This window comes from Equus przewalskii, chromosome 14, assembly GCF_037783145.1.
Source record: "Equus przewalskii isolate Varuska chromosome 14, EquPr2, whole genome shotgun sequence".
NCBI classification, from domain to species: domain Eukaryota; kingdom Metazoa; phylum Chordata; class Mammalia; order Perissodactyla; family Equidae; genus Equus; species Equus przewalskii.
Window position 1 is genome coordinate 8964526 of NC_091844.1, and position 18895 is coordinate 8983420.

Here is an 18895-nt window from a genome sequence, read left to right on the forward strand (position 1 = left end):
CATGGAATGTTAAGACTTGAAATAAAAAATGGCGTCCTTGTGAATCTGGTGTGTGTGTGGAGACACTGGTTTTCTTCTTACTTCTCTTTGACTCCTTTTCCAGCCTTTTGCCTCGACTCAGCCCCTCACCTTGGCTGTAAATCCTTAAGGGCAGAGCCCCTGACTCGAATGTCTCTGCACACCCTCTGCCCAGCGTGTGGTGAGGGTGATGCTGGGCCGCTGACGCACAGCATGAAGAGGCAGATGCGTGGGTGTGATCACTTCTGGAAAAACAAGGCAGTACATCCTTGGCAAACTTAAAGACATGTTGTAAAACAATAGAATGATGCCTATAACAAAAGTGAGCTAATACAAAACCAGATGTAAATTGTGTTATCAGTTTTGTTTGACTCTAGTTGAATCAGGACAGAGGGGAGTAGAGGAGCAAATACCAGGAAGTCTAAAATCATAAAAATGTTAAAAATTGTGGATGATCGACTGGTGTGTGTGGCATTGGAGTGTGAGATGTTCCACAGCTTCCACAGCCTGTTCTGTGTGCTGCAGAGTGTGTGAGAGAGGTTGCTTTTCAAAAATTCATTGATTAAGTCAATTGTTTAGAATTCAGAATACATTGTGCTCTGTAAAATGTCAAGGAAGCTTAGGGTTCTGCGAAACCCATTCAGCCTGTGGCAGAGCTGAGCGCCACAGTGCTACTACAGTTGTCGTTGTTTTTGGAGCACAAAGTGACCCAACGAAGGGGAGTGTGAATTGATTACTGTGTCAGTGCTCAAAGATGACGAGGACGCGCAGGAGGCAGAGGGCTGGGCCCGGGTCTCTCAGCCCTCGAGTGCGTGCAGGAGCTTTGGGAGCTGAGGGCACTGGCGCTTTTCTCTATTTTTACACCTTATGTAATATTCTTTGTCCTCATTGCAGGTACAGAACAGCTCCTGTGCACAGCTCTGGTCAGGATTGCATTTAAACTCAAACATAGAAAAGGAAAAAAGATTTTAGTGGCATTCATAAAGGTGTGTGGCGGGGAGATTTCTGTTGGAGTCCGATAACTGAGAGGTTTCAGAGATGGGGAGGTGGGATTGTCATTCTTGTCAGAGCACTTGTGAGGGGTTTTTGTCCTCCCCCTGCAGGAGGGCCTCACGCCACAGGAGCTTGCTAGGCAGTGCCGCGCTCGGCGGGTCGGTTCTGGGGGATGTTTAACAGCCAGACGGGGGCAGGACAGGGCTGCAGTAGAGTGTGGAAAGTGTTGGTGTTAATAACCCAGGAGGAGTGGGTTTTGATTTTTTTTTAAAGCAAAGTGTGCCTTTGTTTATGTTTTCTTATGCTGATTTTTATGCTTTTATTTGATATTTGCTTTTTCTTTCTAATTATTTATTAGGCTTTGCAAAATTCTGAAAGCAAATGTTTCTTTGGTTGTGAAGATCTGAACATTAACTTCAAGTTCTACCCCAAAGTTTTCCCCCAAATCACTTTGTTGTAAATTATTACCCTGGACTAGCATTTTTTTTCCCCCTGGGGTGAGGAAGATTGGCCCTGAGCAAACATCTGTTGCCAATCTTCCTTTTTTCGCTTGAGGAAGATTGTTGCTGAGCTAACATCTGTTGCCAGTCTTCCTCTTTTTTGTTTTTCTCCCCAAAGCCCCAGTACATAGTTGTATATCCTAGTTGTACGTCCTTCTAATTCTTCTTTGTCGGATGCCACCTCAGCATGGCTTGATGAGCGGTGTGTAGGTCTGCACCCAGGATCCGAACCAGTGAACCCTGGGCTGCCGAAGCAGAGCGTGTGAACTTAACCACTGTGCCCCTGGGCCAGCCCCTCTCTAGTCTTACTTCAATTCCCATGAATTTCTAGGTAATGTGTAATCACTAACTTGACTGCTAACTTGGCTTTGTTTTTAATTAAGCTTTTAATTTTGAGATAGAGTCATATGCAATTGTAAGAAATAACACAGAGAGTTCTGTGTACCTTTTACTCAGTTTAACCCAACAGGTAACATGTGGCAAAACCACAGCTCAGAATCACAACCAGGATGTTGACGTTGATGCAGTCAGGATGCAGAACTTCTCCATCACCACCAGGATCCCTGTGTTGCCCTTTTATGGCCACACCTACCTCCTTCTTCCCATCCTCCACACCTGCCCCTCCTCCCTGGGCAACCACTGATCTGTTCTCCTTTCCGTAATTTTGTCATTTCAATAATCTTATATACAGTACGTGACCTTTTGGGACTGGCTTTTTTTATTCACTGTAGTCCCCTGGAGCTTCATCCGATTTACTGTGTGTATCAGTAGTTTGTTCCTTTTTATTGCTGAGTAGTATTCCATTGTATGGATGTACCACCATTTGTTTAACCTGCCCCTGTTGGAGGACAGCTGGGTTGTTTTTAGTTTGAGGCTATTACGAATGAAGCTGCCACAAAATCTGTGTGCAGATTTTTGTGTGAACAGAAGTTGTCATTTCTCTGCCCAGGAGTGTAATTGCTGGGTTGCTTGGTAGTTGCACGCTTAGTTTTTTAAGAAACTACCAAACCGTTTTCCAGAGTTGCTGCACCTTTTTACATTATCAGCAGCTATGGATGAGTGATTCAGTTTCTCTGCATCCTCGCTAGCATTTGGAGTTTTTGCTATTTTTTATTTTAGCCATTTTGATAGATGTGTAGTGGTTTCTCATCTGTGGTTTTAATTTTCGTTTGCCTGATGGCTAATGATGCTGCACAGCCTTCGTGTGGTTATTTACCACCTGTAGATCCTTTTCAGTGAAATATCTGTTCATGTCTTTTGCCCATTTTCTAATTAAATTGTCTATTTTTTTTTTTACTGTTGAGTTTTGAGAGTTCTTTGCATATTCTCGATACTAGTCCTTTGTCAGATGTGTCGTCTGCAAATACTTTCTCCCATCTGTGGCTTGTCTTTCCATCCTCTTCACAGGGTCTTTTGCAGAGCAAAAGTTTTAAATTTTGATGAGATTGGGTTTACCAATTTTTCCAAAGATTTTCTCCTGTTTTTTATAGCTTTATGTTTTACATTTAAGTGCTGGTCCTCTTTGAGTTCGATCTTGAATGAAGTGTGAGGTTTGGGTCAAGGCTCCGTTTGGGGTCTGTAGAGGTGCAGTTGAGCACCGTTTGTTGGAAGGACTCTCCCCCTGAACTGCTTTTGCACCTTTGTCGGATGTCGGTCGGGCGTATTCGTGCGGGTCTCCCTCTGGGGCCTCTGTTCCATCCTGCTGATCTGTGTGTCTGCTGCTCCATGAGAAGACGTTTTAACCTCTCTGTCTCCTAGCATACAGCGCCAGACAGGAGCTTCTGTTCCTGACAGCCGTGCCAGACGCGGGGAAGTTGCCAGGAGAGAAGCACTTTCCTGAGGAACTGAAGGTGGGCACAGCAAGACCGAGGGCACTGTCCCCTCTGACCTGGTCAGCAGAGGAGCAGGGCAGCCTCTCCTGGTTGTTACCTGTGGTGTCTCCCTCCCACCTGCTCCCCGCTCCTGCCCCAGTGGGTCCCCCTTTGTGTGGGAACTGGCCTCCCTCTGTCCGTGCTGTCATCTCATCAGCTGGTTTCCACTTGCCATCACGTTCTGCTTTAAAGTTGCTGCTTCTGCACGTTTCTGCTCATCTTTTTACTTCTCTTTGGGGGAGGCATGGTCACATCTGTTTTTATGTTCCTCACAGTGCTGTGTATATCATGGGTGCTCTGTACATGTTGACTGAGTTAAATTCCTGAGCAGCTGAGAACGATCCTTGCCAGGGGGATGGAGGGTGGTAGGCAAGGGCAGGAGAAAACCAAGGGAGTGGGAAAAGCTTTCTGGCCTCGAATCATGGAATCTTAGAGTTAGAAGGGGTCCTGGACAGAAGAGCAGCTAATCCAGCCTCTGAACAATATGGCTGAGAGAACTGAGTTCTGGAGAACGGCCGATCATCCCAAATCGTGTGGGCGTTGGCGGCGGAGCGCGCGACTGTGGCTCTCGCCCGGCGCACCTTCCTTACACTCAGACTGCAGGTCTCTCTCCTCAGGTGCCTTCTGCACGTACAGTGCTAATCGTTTCCCAGCCAAGGTGGGGACACTCTTTGAGATCCCCTCTCCCTTCCTAACCCCCATTCTGAGTCTGGAAGGTTCAGGTTGCAATTGTGCCAGAAGGCTCTTCAGCCCGGAATTAAACCATAGAGAAGGGGACAGTTCCTGTCCAGGATTTGCAGTATAAGGGCAACAGATTAGAAGCCAGCAAAGTCTAGAAAGCATGTACCAGCTCAGACTAAAATGCTGCTGGGGGTTACTTTCTGCAGGACATTGATGGACTAGAGATCAAGTCTGCAGGTCTCTTTGACTGGGAATGTTGCTTTTAGGATGAGCATTCCAGGGCAAGGAGGGAGCGTGGATGGACCACAGAGACAGGAAACCAGAAATCCCAATAGGAAATAGGAGGGTGGCTTTAATAGAAAAAGTTAAGGAGAGAACTGTTTCGTTACTTGGATCAATGATGACGCGAAGGTAGCGTAAGGGTTTTGCAGGAGGAGCACAGCTTGAGACTGGCGGGGCTGGTGCTGCGCAGCTGTGAGGAAGGAGACCGCTCATCCTGGGGTCACTCCCAGCGGACGGAGGGGTGCTCCTCCTGTGAAGGCTGCTGGCCTTCAGGAGTAACTGTGGTTGAAAATACTGCACCTGAATGTGCTTACCGTTTATAAAGCACTTTACTGGGCTTTAATCCTACTGGTGATCAAGAGCAGCCCTCGGAGGTGTAAGTATTTCTGTTCTCATGTGCAGTTGGGAAATGTGAGGCTCGAGGAGCTGACCCAGTGTGTCAGGGGCAGCAAGTAGTGGGCCTGGGCTTTCAACTCAGTGTCCTCTGTCCCCTTCCCCTCCTGCCCCGTCCCGCTGATCCTCAGAGCACTCAGGAGTGGGCTGAAGGAGCTGGGGAGCAGTGGTCGGACATCATCCTCTGAGGCCAAGAATCGGTAGAAGTTGAACTCAGCATAGGTTTTCCCAAAAGAAAGGTGATTTAGAAAGGTGATCAGGTTGCATGGCCCACCTTTAAAAGTTTATTCTGTGCATAACGTAGCTGAATACTTGAGTGGAAAAGAGTGAAAAATAATCTCAGTCATTAAAATTGATTTAGTATATTTGCAAAGGGAAAAAATAGAAAACGCCAATTGGTAAACGCAATTGAACAAAAATTTTTTTTATATATATAATGCTTAAGAAAAGCAAATTTGAAAATGATGGCGATTTTTCTGCAGTTTCTGGAGAGAAGTTGTTTGGAGGTGCTGGCTTGTGCTGCTCTTGAGTGTCGGCCGTGATCCAGGTTAGATCTGAGGTTTACAAAAGTTGGAATAGAGTGCGGAGAAGAGAGAGAGACTCTGAGTGAGCAAGAGTTGAGAGCAATGAGGGAACGAGGTAAAACTAGACTCCGTTTATCAAAGCAGGAAGGCGAGTGCCTGGCGCGGTCTTGGAGACGTGCGTGGGCCGGGGCAGCAGCATGGTGCTCCTGCTCCTTGGGGAGGAGCGGAGGTCACTCTGTGAAGGAGCGGAGGTGGTGAGTCTGCAGGTGCCTGCTCTCACTTGCAGAATGTCTTCACCTCGGGAAGGAGCCGTTAGGGATCCCCGAGACATCCTTCCGCCTCCAGGGAAACCCAGGAAATCGAGTGAGACACACAAGAGATAAAGTGTCCTGGAAAAGGTTATGTGTGTCAGGGAGTTGGTTATGGTAGAGCCTTGGAGAAAGAGCCAGGAGCCAGGGCGGTGGGGTGGAGACCTCTGTGTCCCATATTCCCAGTGTCCCTGTTCCAGAGTGTTCCAGAGGCTTATGTTCTCCCCACTTTGTAACTGAACCTGTCCCTCAGGGAGGACAGGTTCCTACAACTGCCGCATAAGTGGACTGCCTGGAAAGCCCAGGGCATTTTAGTCCACTCGATAAAGTTAAATTGGAGGGACTATCTGCTTTAAAATCTTGGGAAGAAGTTCTGTGTAACTTTAAGGGCATAAATAGATCTAACAGCAGATACATTTCAAAATGCTGAGAAACAAGGCCACAACTAGAGGTGGCCAAAGGAGTAGGGTTGGAAGAAACAGCCTCCCTATTCAGAACTGCCTTTCCAGATGCTTCTTGGAAAACCAGGAGGCATCTGTGGGCAGACATTCCACCAGGATGTGAACAATGAGGGGATAAAAAGTCAAGGATGGGGGGCACTGAACAACTTCTGCCTGTGTTGGTGCATCTCCATTTACCCCCTCCAGCCCCCTCACCTCCTACCCCCAACACACACACACAAGTATGCACACATGCATGTGCACATACATGTACACACACAGTGTCACGCATGTTCTCTCTCAGCTGAGGCCTTCCCAGTATCTCTAGAAAACTCTACAACTGCATCCAAGCACAGAGTAAAGACTCAGCAAATATTTGTCAAACGATCAATTCTGCCTCCTAACAAAGCTGTAAAATTTTGGCTCGAGCATTAACAAAAGGCCTCTTGTGTTACAGACAGTCGGTTAGGTTCTAAAGCAGACCCAAGGAATGTGTGTCATAATTTCGAACTGAGCTTTTTCATCTTTATTGATTTTTTAAGTCAACCTTCACTCAAGAAGGAAAGTTAAATGAACCCATTTTGCATCCGTTTTCCTTGCCAGCTATCCTGATTCATCTCTGTTTTATTGGGCAGTGGAAAGGCCCTGAGGCCACTTCAGGAAGTGCCTGGAAATAGTGTGTCACTCAGTAGAAAAGGGAGGAAGGAAAGAAAAGCGGGGGCCCGTGGAAGGTAAGAAAGGGACAGGCCAGCCCTGGAAGGACGTTCAGAGGGGACTCTGGGAGAGAGTTGTGGCTTTTACTTGGTGGAAGTCCTGCTGAAGGAAGAGAGAAAATGACGTGCTGTCTTGGCAGGGCTGCCTTTGGATACAGAAAGTACCCAAATGTGGTAGAAGTAGTCCATGGAGGACTTGAACGGTTTTCCAGAACTTCCCAGAAGTCTTTATAGGTGCTCCCTCCACCAGCCATTATTTTTAAATCAGACTTTTTATGAAGTAATATGTACTCGCTCTGTATTTTAAAGAAATACCCAGAATTGAAAGGAGAAAACATCAACTACTGTTGTAAGCCGTAACTCTCTTTGAGAGCTGTTAGGACTTTTGTGTATTTCCTTTTTAGAAAGCATTCATTGCAGTGTGACATACGTGGCGCATGACTGTTTCCTTGGTGGTAAGCACCCGATTGTGCCTCTCTGGAATGCACTTTAGGGAGAGGGGAGGGTTTTGCTTGGTCGTCATGTCAGTTGTGCCGGAAGTTCAGCCACTGTGAGCAAATGCTGGAGCGCATTGGCACTGGTTTCTGCTCTAAGGGGTCATCAAACCAGGAGAGGAAACCTGCGTGAACCGGGGGCTGAGGCTCCGACTGGACACCCCTGCCCGCCTCCTAAGGTAAAATGACTTTCCTCCTGTCTCACGTGAGCTCCACCCCCCGCCCAGGTGTCCCGAGGAAAGGACCTTTCCTGGGACGCTGGCACACGGGCTCACCACATTCCAGGCAGAATCAACGAGGACACTCACGCTCGCATTTCCTGGCAGAACTTTTAATGTGCTGGAATCATGACCAAAAAGTCCTGCAAGCACCCAGGTATGAAAAGTCGGTTGCCTATAACGAAATGACAGTGGCAGGGGCACGGACTTCTCTGCACTGGTCAGTCCCAGAACGTGACGAAGCCTCAGCTCAAGAATTTCATGGGGAGAGTTGTGACTCGGTGTTTTCACTCGAGTTGTATTCTCTGTGTGTAGGCAGCGGAGGAACTGCCTTAGCTGCACACGGGCTGGAAATTATACCTCCCATATGCTGATTTTTTGAGGGGAAAAAAGTTATTCAGGGACCTATTCCAGATAACTCAGAGATGATCAAAAATTGATACATGGGGCCAGCCAGGTGGCATAGTGGTTGAGTTTGTGCTCTCTGCTTCAGCAGCCTGGAGTTCACAGGTTCGGATCCTTAGCATGGACCTACACACCGCTCGTCAAGCCATGCTGTGGTGGCATCCCACATGCAAAATGGAGGAGGATTGGCACAGATGTTAGCTCAGGGACAATCTTCCTTACCACAAAAAAAAAAAAAAAAAAGACATCACAAAATAAAAGCAGCAGCAGTTTCCCTTGTGCAGTTTGGACCCTGGCCTCAGAAACCCCGCCGGAGGTGGGGCTCCTAGCAAGTCCCATGGCCTAGGGGCTGAGGTGCGCTTCCAGCTCGCCCGCCCCTGCTTGGTTCTAGACTCACTGTCCTCACGGGCATGGGTGTCTGGCATCAAAGTCTTCACCCCACAGTTTGCTCGGGTTTCCTCTCCTGATTTGATGACTCCACCGCCGCCGAGCTCCAGCATTTGCTCACGGTGGCTAAACTTCTGGGACAACAGCCGTGACGACCAAGCCAAACCCTCCCCTCTCCTGAAACTACCTCACAGAGAAACGCAATCAGGTGCTTTTCACGAAGGAAACAAATGGTTTCTGCATTTTTAAAACCCATGCTGAATGACCTAAGGTATTTTTTTAATTAATAAACCAGATATACCAGTAGACCAGAGTATCTTCAAAACAGTCACCATGTGTGTAGACAGCTGGTCCTTAGGTACCGTCACACAGACACTCAGAATTACCCGGAGGGACCTGCTAGGGAGAACGAAGGGGGAACCTGGCCAGCACTAAAATCCCTGAATGAGAAGTACCCGCTGTTTCTGGGAAACCATGGGCCATAATGCCATCAGCAAAGCGACAGGCAGGCAGCCCACCTGCCGCCTCGGTCTGTCCCAGCTGAGGATGGAGAAGAAGGCCCGCTCTCTGATTAAGCCGTGGTCCTGCGTAGCCGCGTGGCCTGAAGCCCCAGCCCCTGTGGGTGGGTCACACCCCAGAGCCCTGCTGTTTGCGAGGGTGGCTCCGAGGTTCTCGCGCCCGAGTGTTCCTGCATGGCCCCCAGGGGCTCGTGCAGGGCTCTGCCCTGTCTGCTGCTAACGAAGCCTGTGCCTCCTCCTTGCTTGCAGCCCACTGGGGCAATGCTCCCAGACAGCCAGCTTGCTCAACCCCTGGTCTATCTGGAGCGCCTGGAACTCATCCGCAATGTCTGCAGGGATGAAGCCCTGAGGAATCTCTCGCACACTGCCGTCTCTAAGTTTGTCCTGGACCGAATATTTGTCTGTGACAAGCACAAGATTCTTTTCTGCCAGACTCCCAAAGTGGGCAACACGCAGTGGAAGAAAGTGCTGATCGTGTTAAATGGTGCGTGCAGCGCCCGGTGACTGTGGTGGGCGGGGGACAGCTGGGTTTGCCCAGGGAGGTCACTGCGGCCTGGGTAGGGAGGCAGAGGAGGGTGGAGAGAGGAGCAGAGGAAGGCACGGTTCTCCTGAAAAGGCAGTTCTCTGTCGTGTTTTTCCTGTTAGTGTGGGACTTTAAAAGTTGGTGGGTTAATTTCGGTACTGATCGCTTTCTCAGGGCCACACCTAAGGTCAGGATCTCCTGGCTGTCCACAGCGGGCTCCCCATCCCGGGCAGCCTGCCCACCCAGGTGGATCCCTTTTCTTCTCAGACGCAGTGCACTGATCACTACTCGCTCTGGCCTGGTAGGTCAAGGCGTCACGTTCCCTGAGCCCAGGAAGCTGCCCTCACAGCTGCCCTTTGTGTGGTGAGAAGGGCCCCCCACACCCCGTGCCTGGGAGGGGAGCCTGGCCAGGTGGCCTGGGAGCCTCTTCACCCACAGACCCAGTATTCTGTGCCGCTTGGGTGGAAAGGAATTGTCCCCATTTTACACTGAGCATCGATATTCAGAGGGTTTAATTGACTTCAGGAAATTTGGGAACAGATCAGACCATTGAGAAGTGGCCTCACACACTGCAGTTTTTGATTACTCACCACTCTTTTCAGACACCATGTTTATTTGTTTAAACTCCAATTACTCTGAACTGATCCAAGATAAGTATGGGTTCCATCTGTTAAATTCAGCTTCAGAAGGAACTTGATTCCAGTCACCTGCATTGTGACTTCCTGCACCTGGAATCAGGCCTTGGAGCAGAGTGGGAGGTGGCCCTGGGGCCTCCGTCCTCCACCCACCACTCCTGCTGCTGTTCTCAGAGTTTGCTGTCGTTTGGCCTTTTCACTGGTTGGTTGGTAGGGAAAGGGAGACACTGGCCTCATCGTCTGTATAATTAATGTGCTTCTTGAGTAATCTGACAGTATGTTGGATTTTTGATATCAAAGAATGAGGTTACAAATCAAGTTTAAAACAATAAATATATAAAAGTCTTACAAATCTGCTAGCACGGTGTGAAGCGTCAGACTTTAAAGAAGTAAACACCCATTTACAAGGGCGGGATAAAAATGGGAGTGGTTTGCCAGGCCGTATAATAGAAAAAGGATGGTCCTTATGGCTGTCGTCAGTCGTCTCCAGACACACCTGCACGGGGACAGGTGCCTGCGCAGGCCCAGGGGCAAATGCACATTGAGGGCGGGTGTTCCTCTTGCTGGTTTTACAGCCTCCACAGCACTTAGCGCAGAGATCCAGACGGTGCTTACACATTTGGGGAAGGAATGAATAAAGCAGGTGAGGCCGTGGCTACTGCTTAGATGGTCAGAAACAGATTCTTCCCTGCCAGACTCTAAGTTTAACGAGAGAGGATTAACATAAAGACGGGTGTGAAGGTTTGCAGAGGCCTGGCTAAGATCTTCTCAGTGACGCTTTATTTCCATTTATCTAAGTGGAGAAAAGAGTGAAAAACCTGCCCAACCCCCCACCCCGCCGATGGGCTGCACGCAGCCTCTGTTCAGCAGTGGCCCCAGGCCCTGGCCTCTCCATCCTGCCCTGCCGCCGCCTCAGACACTCCCTGTCCTCCTTCACCCCTGATTCAAATAGATCACGTCACTCCCACAGCATTAGCCACGTTTCCAGCACCAAACATCTTTGCCACTTGCCAGCCTGGGGTGCTGTGAGGTTCCCTAGGAGCCACCTTGAGCCCCGGGGGCTGTGGTGCTGGGAAAGCCTGGTCTGTTGAGAGCGATGGGCCCGCGACGGTGCTGTGGGTGTAAATCACTGTGTCATGGTCTGCTCCTCCAGCGTTTTCCCCCAGCTTCAGAGCAGAATAAGTGTTGCTGGTTTTAGCAATTGTTTGCATGCAGTGATCTTTTTCAAATGTCAGATTTAACCCAGTTTAGGTGTGTTGCCAGGGGTAGGTATTGCCCCCCACTCCTCCTAGCTCGTCTGTTTCCTCTAGTTGGCTTATGGATTACCAGCAGCTTTCCTCACTTTCATCTCTCATCCTGCTGGCAGAAGCAGTTTTGGAATTCAGTAACCTATACTTGGATACTAGGGTGGGCTTGTGGGGGACCTGGGGCCTGAGTCAAGAGATGAGCATCTTGCTCTAAGGATGGCACCGAGGCAGGCAGCCAACCCAGGCCTCTCCCTCTTTCCTTCACAGGAGCCTTCCCTTCCATCGAAGAGATCCCCGAAAACGTGGTTCATGACCACGAGAAGAACGGCCTGCCTCGACTCTCTTCCTTCAGCGAAGCAGAAATTCAGAAGCGGTAGGAGCGAGTACCTGGGGGGGCTGGGGGGAGCGATTCTGATGAACGCTGAGGCTCAGTTCCCTGCTGGCCGTGTATCCCAGATTGCTCCGGGAATACTGGGGGCCGTGGCTTTGCGCTGGTGGAGGCAGCCAGGCATACGCCAGCACTCAGCACACTTAAATTCACACGTCTTCCTGAGAACTTCAGAACGTCTCCACCCTTGGCTGTATGCAGGCCATGAAAGTGAAGGTTACATAATGGAAATGAGTGGCTGTTTGTGTTCTGCTTTGGTTCTGTTAAGTTTTATGGATTCTTTACTGAATGTGATCTTTATTTCATACAAAAGGGGTTTGGGTTGCAGGGAAACCCCCTTAGGTTTTCCTTTTTCCAAAGACGTCAGGCCTGCTTCTCCAGGAGCTGCCCCCAGGAGTGGTGGCGTGTACTGGACCTGGCACAGGCAGGGAGAGACTGCCCTCACTGATCATGGCAAGGATGGAGACTGGCAATGAAGAAACTACTTAGCTAGTCGTTGAAAAGTTCTCTTTGTTAGCTGTGAAACAGCCCCGTAGAGCAAGGTTTCAGAGGAATAGGAATGCATAAGCAGCAGATAAATGTCAGGGCACCAAATGCCCTTTGACTTCCCTTGCTTGTCAGCTACTTCATTGTCATTGCTTCTGGCGTGGCTTATTTGGTCTTCCCAACTTGTGCAGAACCTTTTGAACGCAGGTGTTAAATGCCCGGTCAGAGATTCTCCTGGGGAGGGGTCCTGCTACCCCCAAGCACTGATCTCCTGGGCTTGTGTGAGAGTGAGTGAGTTAAGATGCTCAGAGCCCTGAGAGCAGGTTCTGGCGTGGAGGACACACACCGTAATCACAGCCGTGTCCATGTCGTCACTCTGTGGTCACCCTCATCACAGGCCCTTCACACTGGCACCACTGTGCCACTCCCCAGACCACCTTTCCTGCCAACTGGAGCCTCGCTCTCTATTTCCTCTTACTGCTCCTCCCTCGTTTTTCCTTCCTTGGCAGTTTGGAATTGAATTTTTAAAGACATGCCCTTAAAGTAACTTTTCTCTGGCCTCCACTGTTCCTCACTCACTCACGGTTCCTGCCCTTATGATTGTCTGCCCAGGAAGAAAACCTTTAAATGTTCTTGAAGTTCTGAACTATTCAGATACACCAAACGTAGGTTAAGTAGATATCTCTACGGTGGCCCCGAAGGATGCTGAGTGCTGTGGCCTTAGACCAGTGCAGGTTCCGAGCCTCCGTTTCCTCACCTGTAAGGCGGGGTAGTCACAGGGTCTGCTTCCAAGGTGCCTGAGCAGTTTACATAAGAGCTGCACGTAATGCACCCGTCACAGGCTCGGCCGGGGTGAGGGTTCAGGGAACGGGGGCCGTGGCTGCCCCGATTGGTGGTCTTCACTCTCCGCCCCCAACTGTGACAACCAACAACATCGGGTTAACCTCTTCTTTATCTTCCTTTTTTCCTTAGTTTGAAAACATACTTCAAGTTTTTTATTGTAAGAGACCCCTTCGAGAGACTGATTTCTGCCTTTAAGGATAAGTTTGTTCACAACCCCCGCTTCGAACCTTGGTACAGGCATGAGATCGCCCCCGGCATCATCAGGAAGTACAGGAGGAACCGGACAGAGACCAGGGGCATCCAGTTTGAAGATTTTGTGCGCTACCTGGGCGATCCAAACCACAGGTGGCTGGACCTTCAGTTTGGGGACCACATCATTCACTGGGTGACGTACGTGGAACTGTGCGCACCCTGCGAGATCAAGTACAGCGTGATTGGTCACCACGAGACCCTGGAGGATGACGCCCCATACATCTTAAAAGAAGCGGGCATAGACCACCTGGTGTCGTACCCCACCATCCCTCCAGGCATTACCATGTATAATAAAACCAAGGTGCAGCACTACTTCCTGGGCATCAGCAAACGAGACATCCGGCGCCTGTATGCACGTTTCGAAGGGGACTTTAAGCTCTTTGGGTACCAGAAGCCAGATTTTTTGCTGAACTAATGCGTAGGATTGTGAATTCAAGTATCTTTGTTAGACCAGAGGCTAACCAAGTGGAGATCTGAGCACAGAAATGACACTTCCATCATCGCGCTGCTCCTGAAGACTCCCGCAGTCTCCATGGACCTGTGCGTGCCTCGGCTGATAAAGCTGGACCCTGACCGTTACGACTCACTTTGGGCATAAGGTGCGCTGAGGGCCCTTGGCCCCTCCCCACCCCTACCAGTGCCATTGGGCCTTTGCTGTCCTCAGCAGGGGAAAAGGACTAAACATCGCAGTTTTACAGACCGGGAGGGAACATTACACGGCGTCAGGAGTCATTTCCCTCAGTTGTCAAAGAGGCGGACACACTGCCGGCTCCTGTGGATGGTGGGGCGGTGCTGCCTGCCGCCAGTGGGTTGCAGGAATGGCACCCAGCACTTTCACAAGGGATGGAGAAGCTTCTGGTCTGCAGAAGTCACAGGGGCTCACACGGTGAAATCTGAGTAATAACATGGCATCTCTGGCCCTCACCTTGGTGCTGCTGTCATCGCAGAGGCAAACCATTCTTTCTGTGACTGTTTTGTTCCTGTGAACTTCAGGATGCCCGAGGGCCCTTTTCAATAATCCGTCTTTTCAGGGTACGTGTCTGCGTGCTGCTCGTCCCTGTGTCTGAACCTCCGCCTCCCAACTGACTATCTCATTTAGCCCAAGAGATGTATTTTGAAGTGAGGGGAATGTATGATCTTTCTACCTGAGAAAGGGACCATCTTTGGGCAACTTAGAAGGAACAGGAAGCGCTGGCTGGGTCCGGAGCTCAGGCTGCTGTGGATTTGGTCACGTCCATCCTGATTATTGCCTGCCTCTTGTCTTTGACTGTCCTGTCTGGATGCGGGGTTCTCTCCCTGTCTTCTCCAGGGCCCACCCCTGGGGCCGAAGGCAAGCAGGGCAACATGCCAGCATCGCAGAATCAGTGCAGTTTACACATTTCAGTTTCCTTTCATCTCAGCAAAATGCTCACCACTGAACCCATTTCTGATAATGCCATCATCCCGGACTATAAGTTGGATAATCAAGTTCACCAGCAATAAAATCCTGGGCCCCGGCAGCCTCCAGGAACGCATCTTCCAGGCCCTGAGAGCATGCCATGGCTCCCATCTCATGCTGTCTGACAGTGAGGGCCCTCGAGATATGGGACAGCTTCCCTGGTAACAGTCCCAAGTGCTTGACTCTGCACAGCGCCCCGAGCCCAGCCTTTCCTCCAGGCAGCCTCAGCCTTCCCTTCCTCAAAATGCCTTCCTTAGTTTGTAAATGTGAAAGTAAAATAAAATTAAAAATATGTGCCAAACCTGACACGTGCTGCACTTCCAGGCAAGGGGCTCCCTGGCCACTCACAGTCCCGAGGCCTGCTGCCAGTGATGGGCCACACGGGTCTGCGCGGACGGCATATGGTGACAGGACCGTGGAAGGGAAGTGAGGCTGCTCGGGTGCCGCTGACCACGACGTTGACGAGGGGCAGTCAGTGTAGTGGTCTCTCATCCTCCACTGACATGCAAAGGATGCAACCCAAGTTATTTTTCTATAAAGTTTTAGCAAAGCCTTGTTAAAATCACTTCACTCCTAATGAGCCAATTGATTACCTCTTTCCTACTTGAACTGTGATAGTGTGAATAATGTATCTGAATTTAAGGCCTTAAAGTTAGTTGTAATTTTTTTAAAAAGTCGTTTTCTCTCAACAACAAAAGGTTGCACACCTGGATGCCCATCCTCCCCGGGGCCTCTGGCATTTAGATTTAGGTCATTTTTCTCTAGCATTTGGGTCATTTTCCTAACATTTTGCCAAACAAGTGGAGCTCGCCACCAGAACGTCTCCTGGACATTTCACAGTAGGTCCAAAGGGGCACACCCCACCACCCCTGCTCAGTGCCGCTCCTGTCCCGCACAGCCAGCCCCCTGGAAGCGTGCAGCCCCTCACCCTCCTGAGGTCGTCAAATGGCCATCTTCAGAATCCCCTTCCAGGCCTTTAGAGCAGGTGCCCCTTCTCCTGTCACCTGAGGGCTGTTTTAACCCCTCTGCTCCCCAGACAGAGCTTTACAGACGCAGCCTGGAGCAAACCTGGCCAGACCCTTCCTGGCAGTGCCCTGCCTTTGATAGAACCCTGCTCACCTAGCAGGCATCGTCTGCACCAGCCATGCTCCCGGGAGCCATCTGCCCTCAGTGCTGGGCCCTCTCGGCTGAGCCAGGGCACTGCCATGGGGCAAGGCCGGGGAGGGGTGTGGAGTGCCACCATGGGGCAGGGCCGGGGACGGGTGTGGAGTGCCACCATGGGGCAGGGCCTTGGGGGTGGGGTGCCACCAAGGGGTGGGGCTGGGGAGGGGCGGAGTGCCATCACAGGGCAGGGCCGCCAAGGTGGGTGCCACCACGGGGAGGGGCGGGGGGAAGGCCAAGAAACGGGGCTGCCACTGAGCAGGGAGCACAACTGATTCCCAGGAGGAGACACCTGCGCATAAGGAGGCTGTGGGCAGCCTGAGAGGGTGGCCCCAAGGGAGGTCAGAACTCAGAACTCAGAAGTAACAGTAAGCCTGGGTTTGAAAGAAATATAAGAAGCAACTCTGTCTTTAAGAAGTGGTCTTAAGGCAGGGAAGGCAGTTCCTGAATATAGAAGTTTAATAATATTAGATGGACTTAATAGGCTTGTGTCTTAAATTGCAGTTTTCTTATGGATTTCTCTCCTTCACGTGCATTTTAGTTTTATTGATCTTATGTTGAAAACCATTGCAGTGAAACGTCCAGAGCTGAAATGAGATTTGATTTTCATAGTGGCTGACTGTACACAGAGATGTGGCAGATCATTACGTGCAAGGGACCCAGGCGGCCTCCCCTAAGAGGTTCGTGGGAGGGAGAGCCTCTGAGGAGAGAGGGGTCTCAGAGGGTTACTCAAGGATGTTGGTCCCCATCCCCCCACACTCTACCCCTCATCCTACCCCCACCCCCACATCCCCACTCTAAATCCCAGTGTAGCCTGCTCAACTGGAATCTCCCAGAAGCAGGGAACAGCAAAAACCTGGATCAGGATGGGGGAAATAATCAAGGTGGCAGCTAAACGTGAGAAGAGAGAGGCCCCTTCTCCTATTTGATGAAATTTAAGTTGTTCACGGGACAGTTTCCAAGGCCCTCGGACATGCCAAGCCCTGCACCAGGGTTATGGTTCCAGAGCGGAGCAGAAGAGCAGGCTCAGAGGAGGGGAGAGGCACAGCACGTGCTGGACAGGGCTGCACAGGCCCGGGGTGAGTGGGGACAGTTTCTGGCAGAAGTGGCAGGTGCACTGGGAGGATTAGGGAAAGTGTAGAGAGCAGGAATTCTTTTTGCTTCCTCACCCCAACCCATCTCCCCGTGGACTTCGTAGAAGTTAACGTTGAAGCCGTCTAAAACAAGCCTCGGAAGGGTCTATCACATCCATAACCCGTGTTTTCCTCAAGGCTGGTTGCTTTGTTGAGAAGTCTTAATGGGCCTTTGCTCAAAGCTTCTTTCAGTCTTATTTCCTATGGTCTGGAATCTTTAAACAGTCAATTTTTGTAACACTGCAAGGACTTAAATTTCTGGACTTTTTTTTTCTTTTTGTGCATGCTTGCCAGTTTGGTCAGTTCTCTCCTTCTGTCAGCTTGCCTAATAGCAACAGTCAGTACACATCAGCATTAGCGTCTTTCCCACCGTTTTCTCTAACAGTCTCTGTTTTCTCGTTGTCGTCCATATTACCACAGGTGACAGTTACACTCAGTATTTCACCGCAGCTTGAGTCCCAATCTTTCCAGCCTACCATATCTTTTTTTGCCACACAGCCGCTAACCCCTATTGTCACTTATTTTAGGTTTCTGTACTTGCATCCCCAATATCAAGACATCGATTTCTTTATTAGCTAGGATAGCATTAGCTGTTGTAACAAACATCAAGATTTCAGTGACTTAAGACAGTAAAATGATTATTTCTCACACACCTAACAATCCAGTGGTCTGTTCCTTGTAGGCTGGGATTTTTCCATCTTATGGGTCCATCATGTCCAAGGGTCTCATGGTCCTCTGCTTCCAGGAGAAGGGTTAAGAGCTTGGAGAGCCACAGGGGACGTTATTATGGATCAGTTGTGGGATTGGGACGCATGTGTTCTACTTCATTCTTTTGGCACAGAGCAATTTCCAGGGAGCTGGGAAATCTAATTCCTGGCTTAATATTTCCTGGTGAAACTACGCAAATTTGTGGTGGACACTGACAAATAAATAATAACCCTTTATGTAAGGATAGTAGTTTACTATGTAAATAATGACGTGAAGTAGGCCTAAAAGACTTATCTCCATATCATAAAGGGAGAAATGGATTCAGGGGAGTTAACTTGCTCGAGATTATACAGCTAGACTTCTGGTTTCGGATCCAATGTGTAAAGAGCTTGGAGGTTGTCACTCTTGTCCTTAGAACAAGAAAAAAGCTGAAAAAACTGAAAATCATCGCCTTTTCTTGTACTCATCAGAGAACTGAGGTTGCAGGGCAAACTGCTCACCTGATATCTGGAGAGATGGGTGAATGCAGAGATTCACAGCTGAGATCAGCTTGCCTAGAGCTGCTGGAGCCATAAACTGGTAGGATCCCTTCTATGGTAATTTTGACATTGCTGGGGGCTGAGTGTGCTCTAGCTTGACAGGGAGAAACTCCTGGAAGCCACAGTCTTAGGGGGTTCTCCAGTTACCTCCAGGAACCCCACCAGTTTTTTATGGTGAAGAGTCAAGAAAAATCCCCTGCTGGCTCTGGCAGGTGGAAGAGAAAGGTAACCATTTTGAGATATGCCCAGAACATTCTCCATAACAAAGGCCTCCTCTCTAGGGGAAAAGACTTTACCAGAGCCTTATCCCCCATGAGAAAAGGGCATTTACCCAATTCCAGCCCTCTCAAGCCTTCCCGTCTCACCTCAGGAGTGAAAAACGTGCTAAGAATCCTTTGTGAAGGTGACAGCCCAGAGACACAGGCCCAGTAAAAGACTGAGATTTAATCATTAAAATTATAGGATGCTTCCCCTCCCTGACACCTCCCCTCCACATCAACAGGAATTGAGTATAGTAACAGTGAGTTACAGCTGAAAGAGCTGCAAGGTGCAGACTGTTTAAGGAGGGGTTCTCAGGGCAGCCCAGAGGCGACAGAGGAGGCGACAACAGCACACCAGAGGGGGCGGAAGCCTCTGGCACCCACAGTTACAGAAACGTTCAACAGCCCTGCTCCCAGCCAGATGAGCGTGAATCCTCACACTAAAGGACTTCACCTCAGTTCCTATTATCTGATACATTTTGTCTGGATTTTAACAAAAAGTTGCAAGTCATGCTAAAAGACAAGGAAAAAACATAA

The 18895-nt window shown here is 49.8% G+C and overlaps 1 protein-coding gene across 4 annotated transcripts in view; it reads left to right on the forward strand.

Moving 5' to 3' along the window:
• CHST10 (carbohydrate sulfotransferase 10) overlaps window positions 1-14858 on the forward strand; it is a 29558-nt gene extending 14700 nt beyond the window's left edge. For all 4 annotated transcript variants that reach the window (XM_070573481.1, XM_070573480.1, XM_070573483.1 and 1 more), the window contains 4 exons: window positions 3270-3361; window positions 8995-9229; window positions 11418-11523; window positions 12997-14858. In XM_070573481.1, coding sequence (XP_070429582.1) covers window positions 3270-3361; window positions 8995-9229; window positions 11418-11523; window positions 12997-13534 — 971 coding nt within the window. In that variant the 3' untranslated portion in view covers window positions 13535-14858. The remainder of the gene's footprint in view (window positions 1-3269; window positions 3362-8994; window positions 9230-11417; window positions 11524-12996) is intronic.
• The last annotated feature ends 4037 nt before the right edge of the window (window positions 14859-18895 follow it).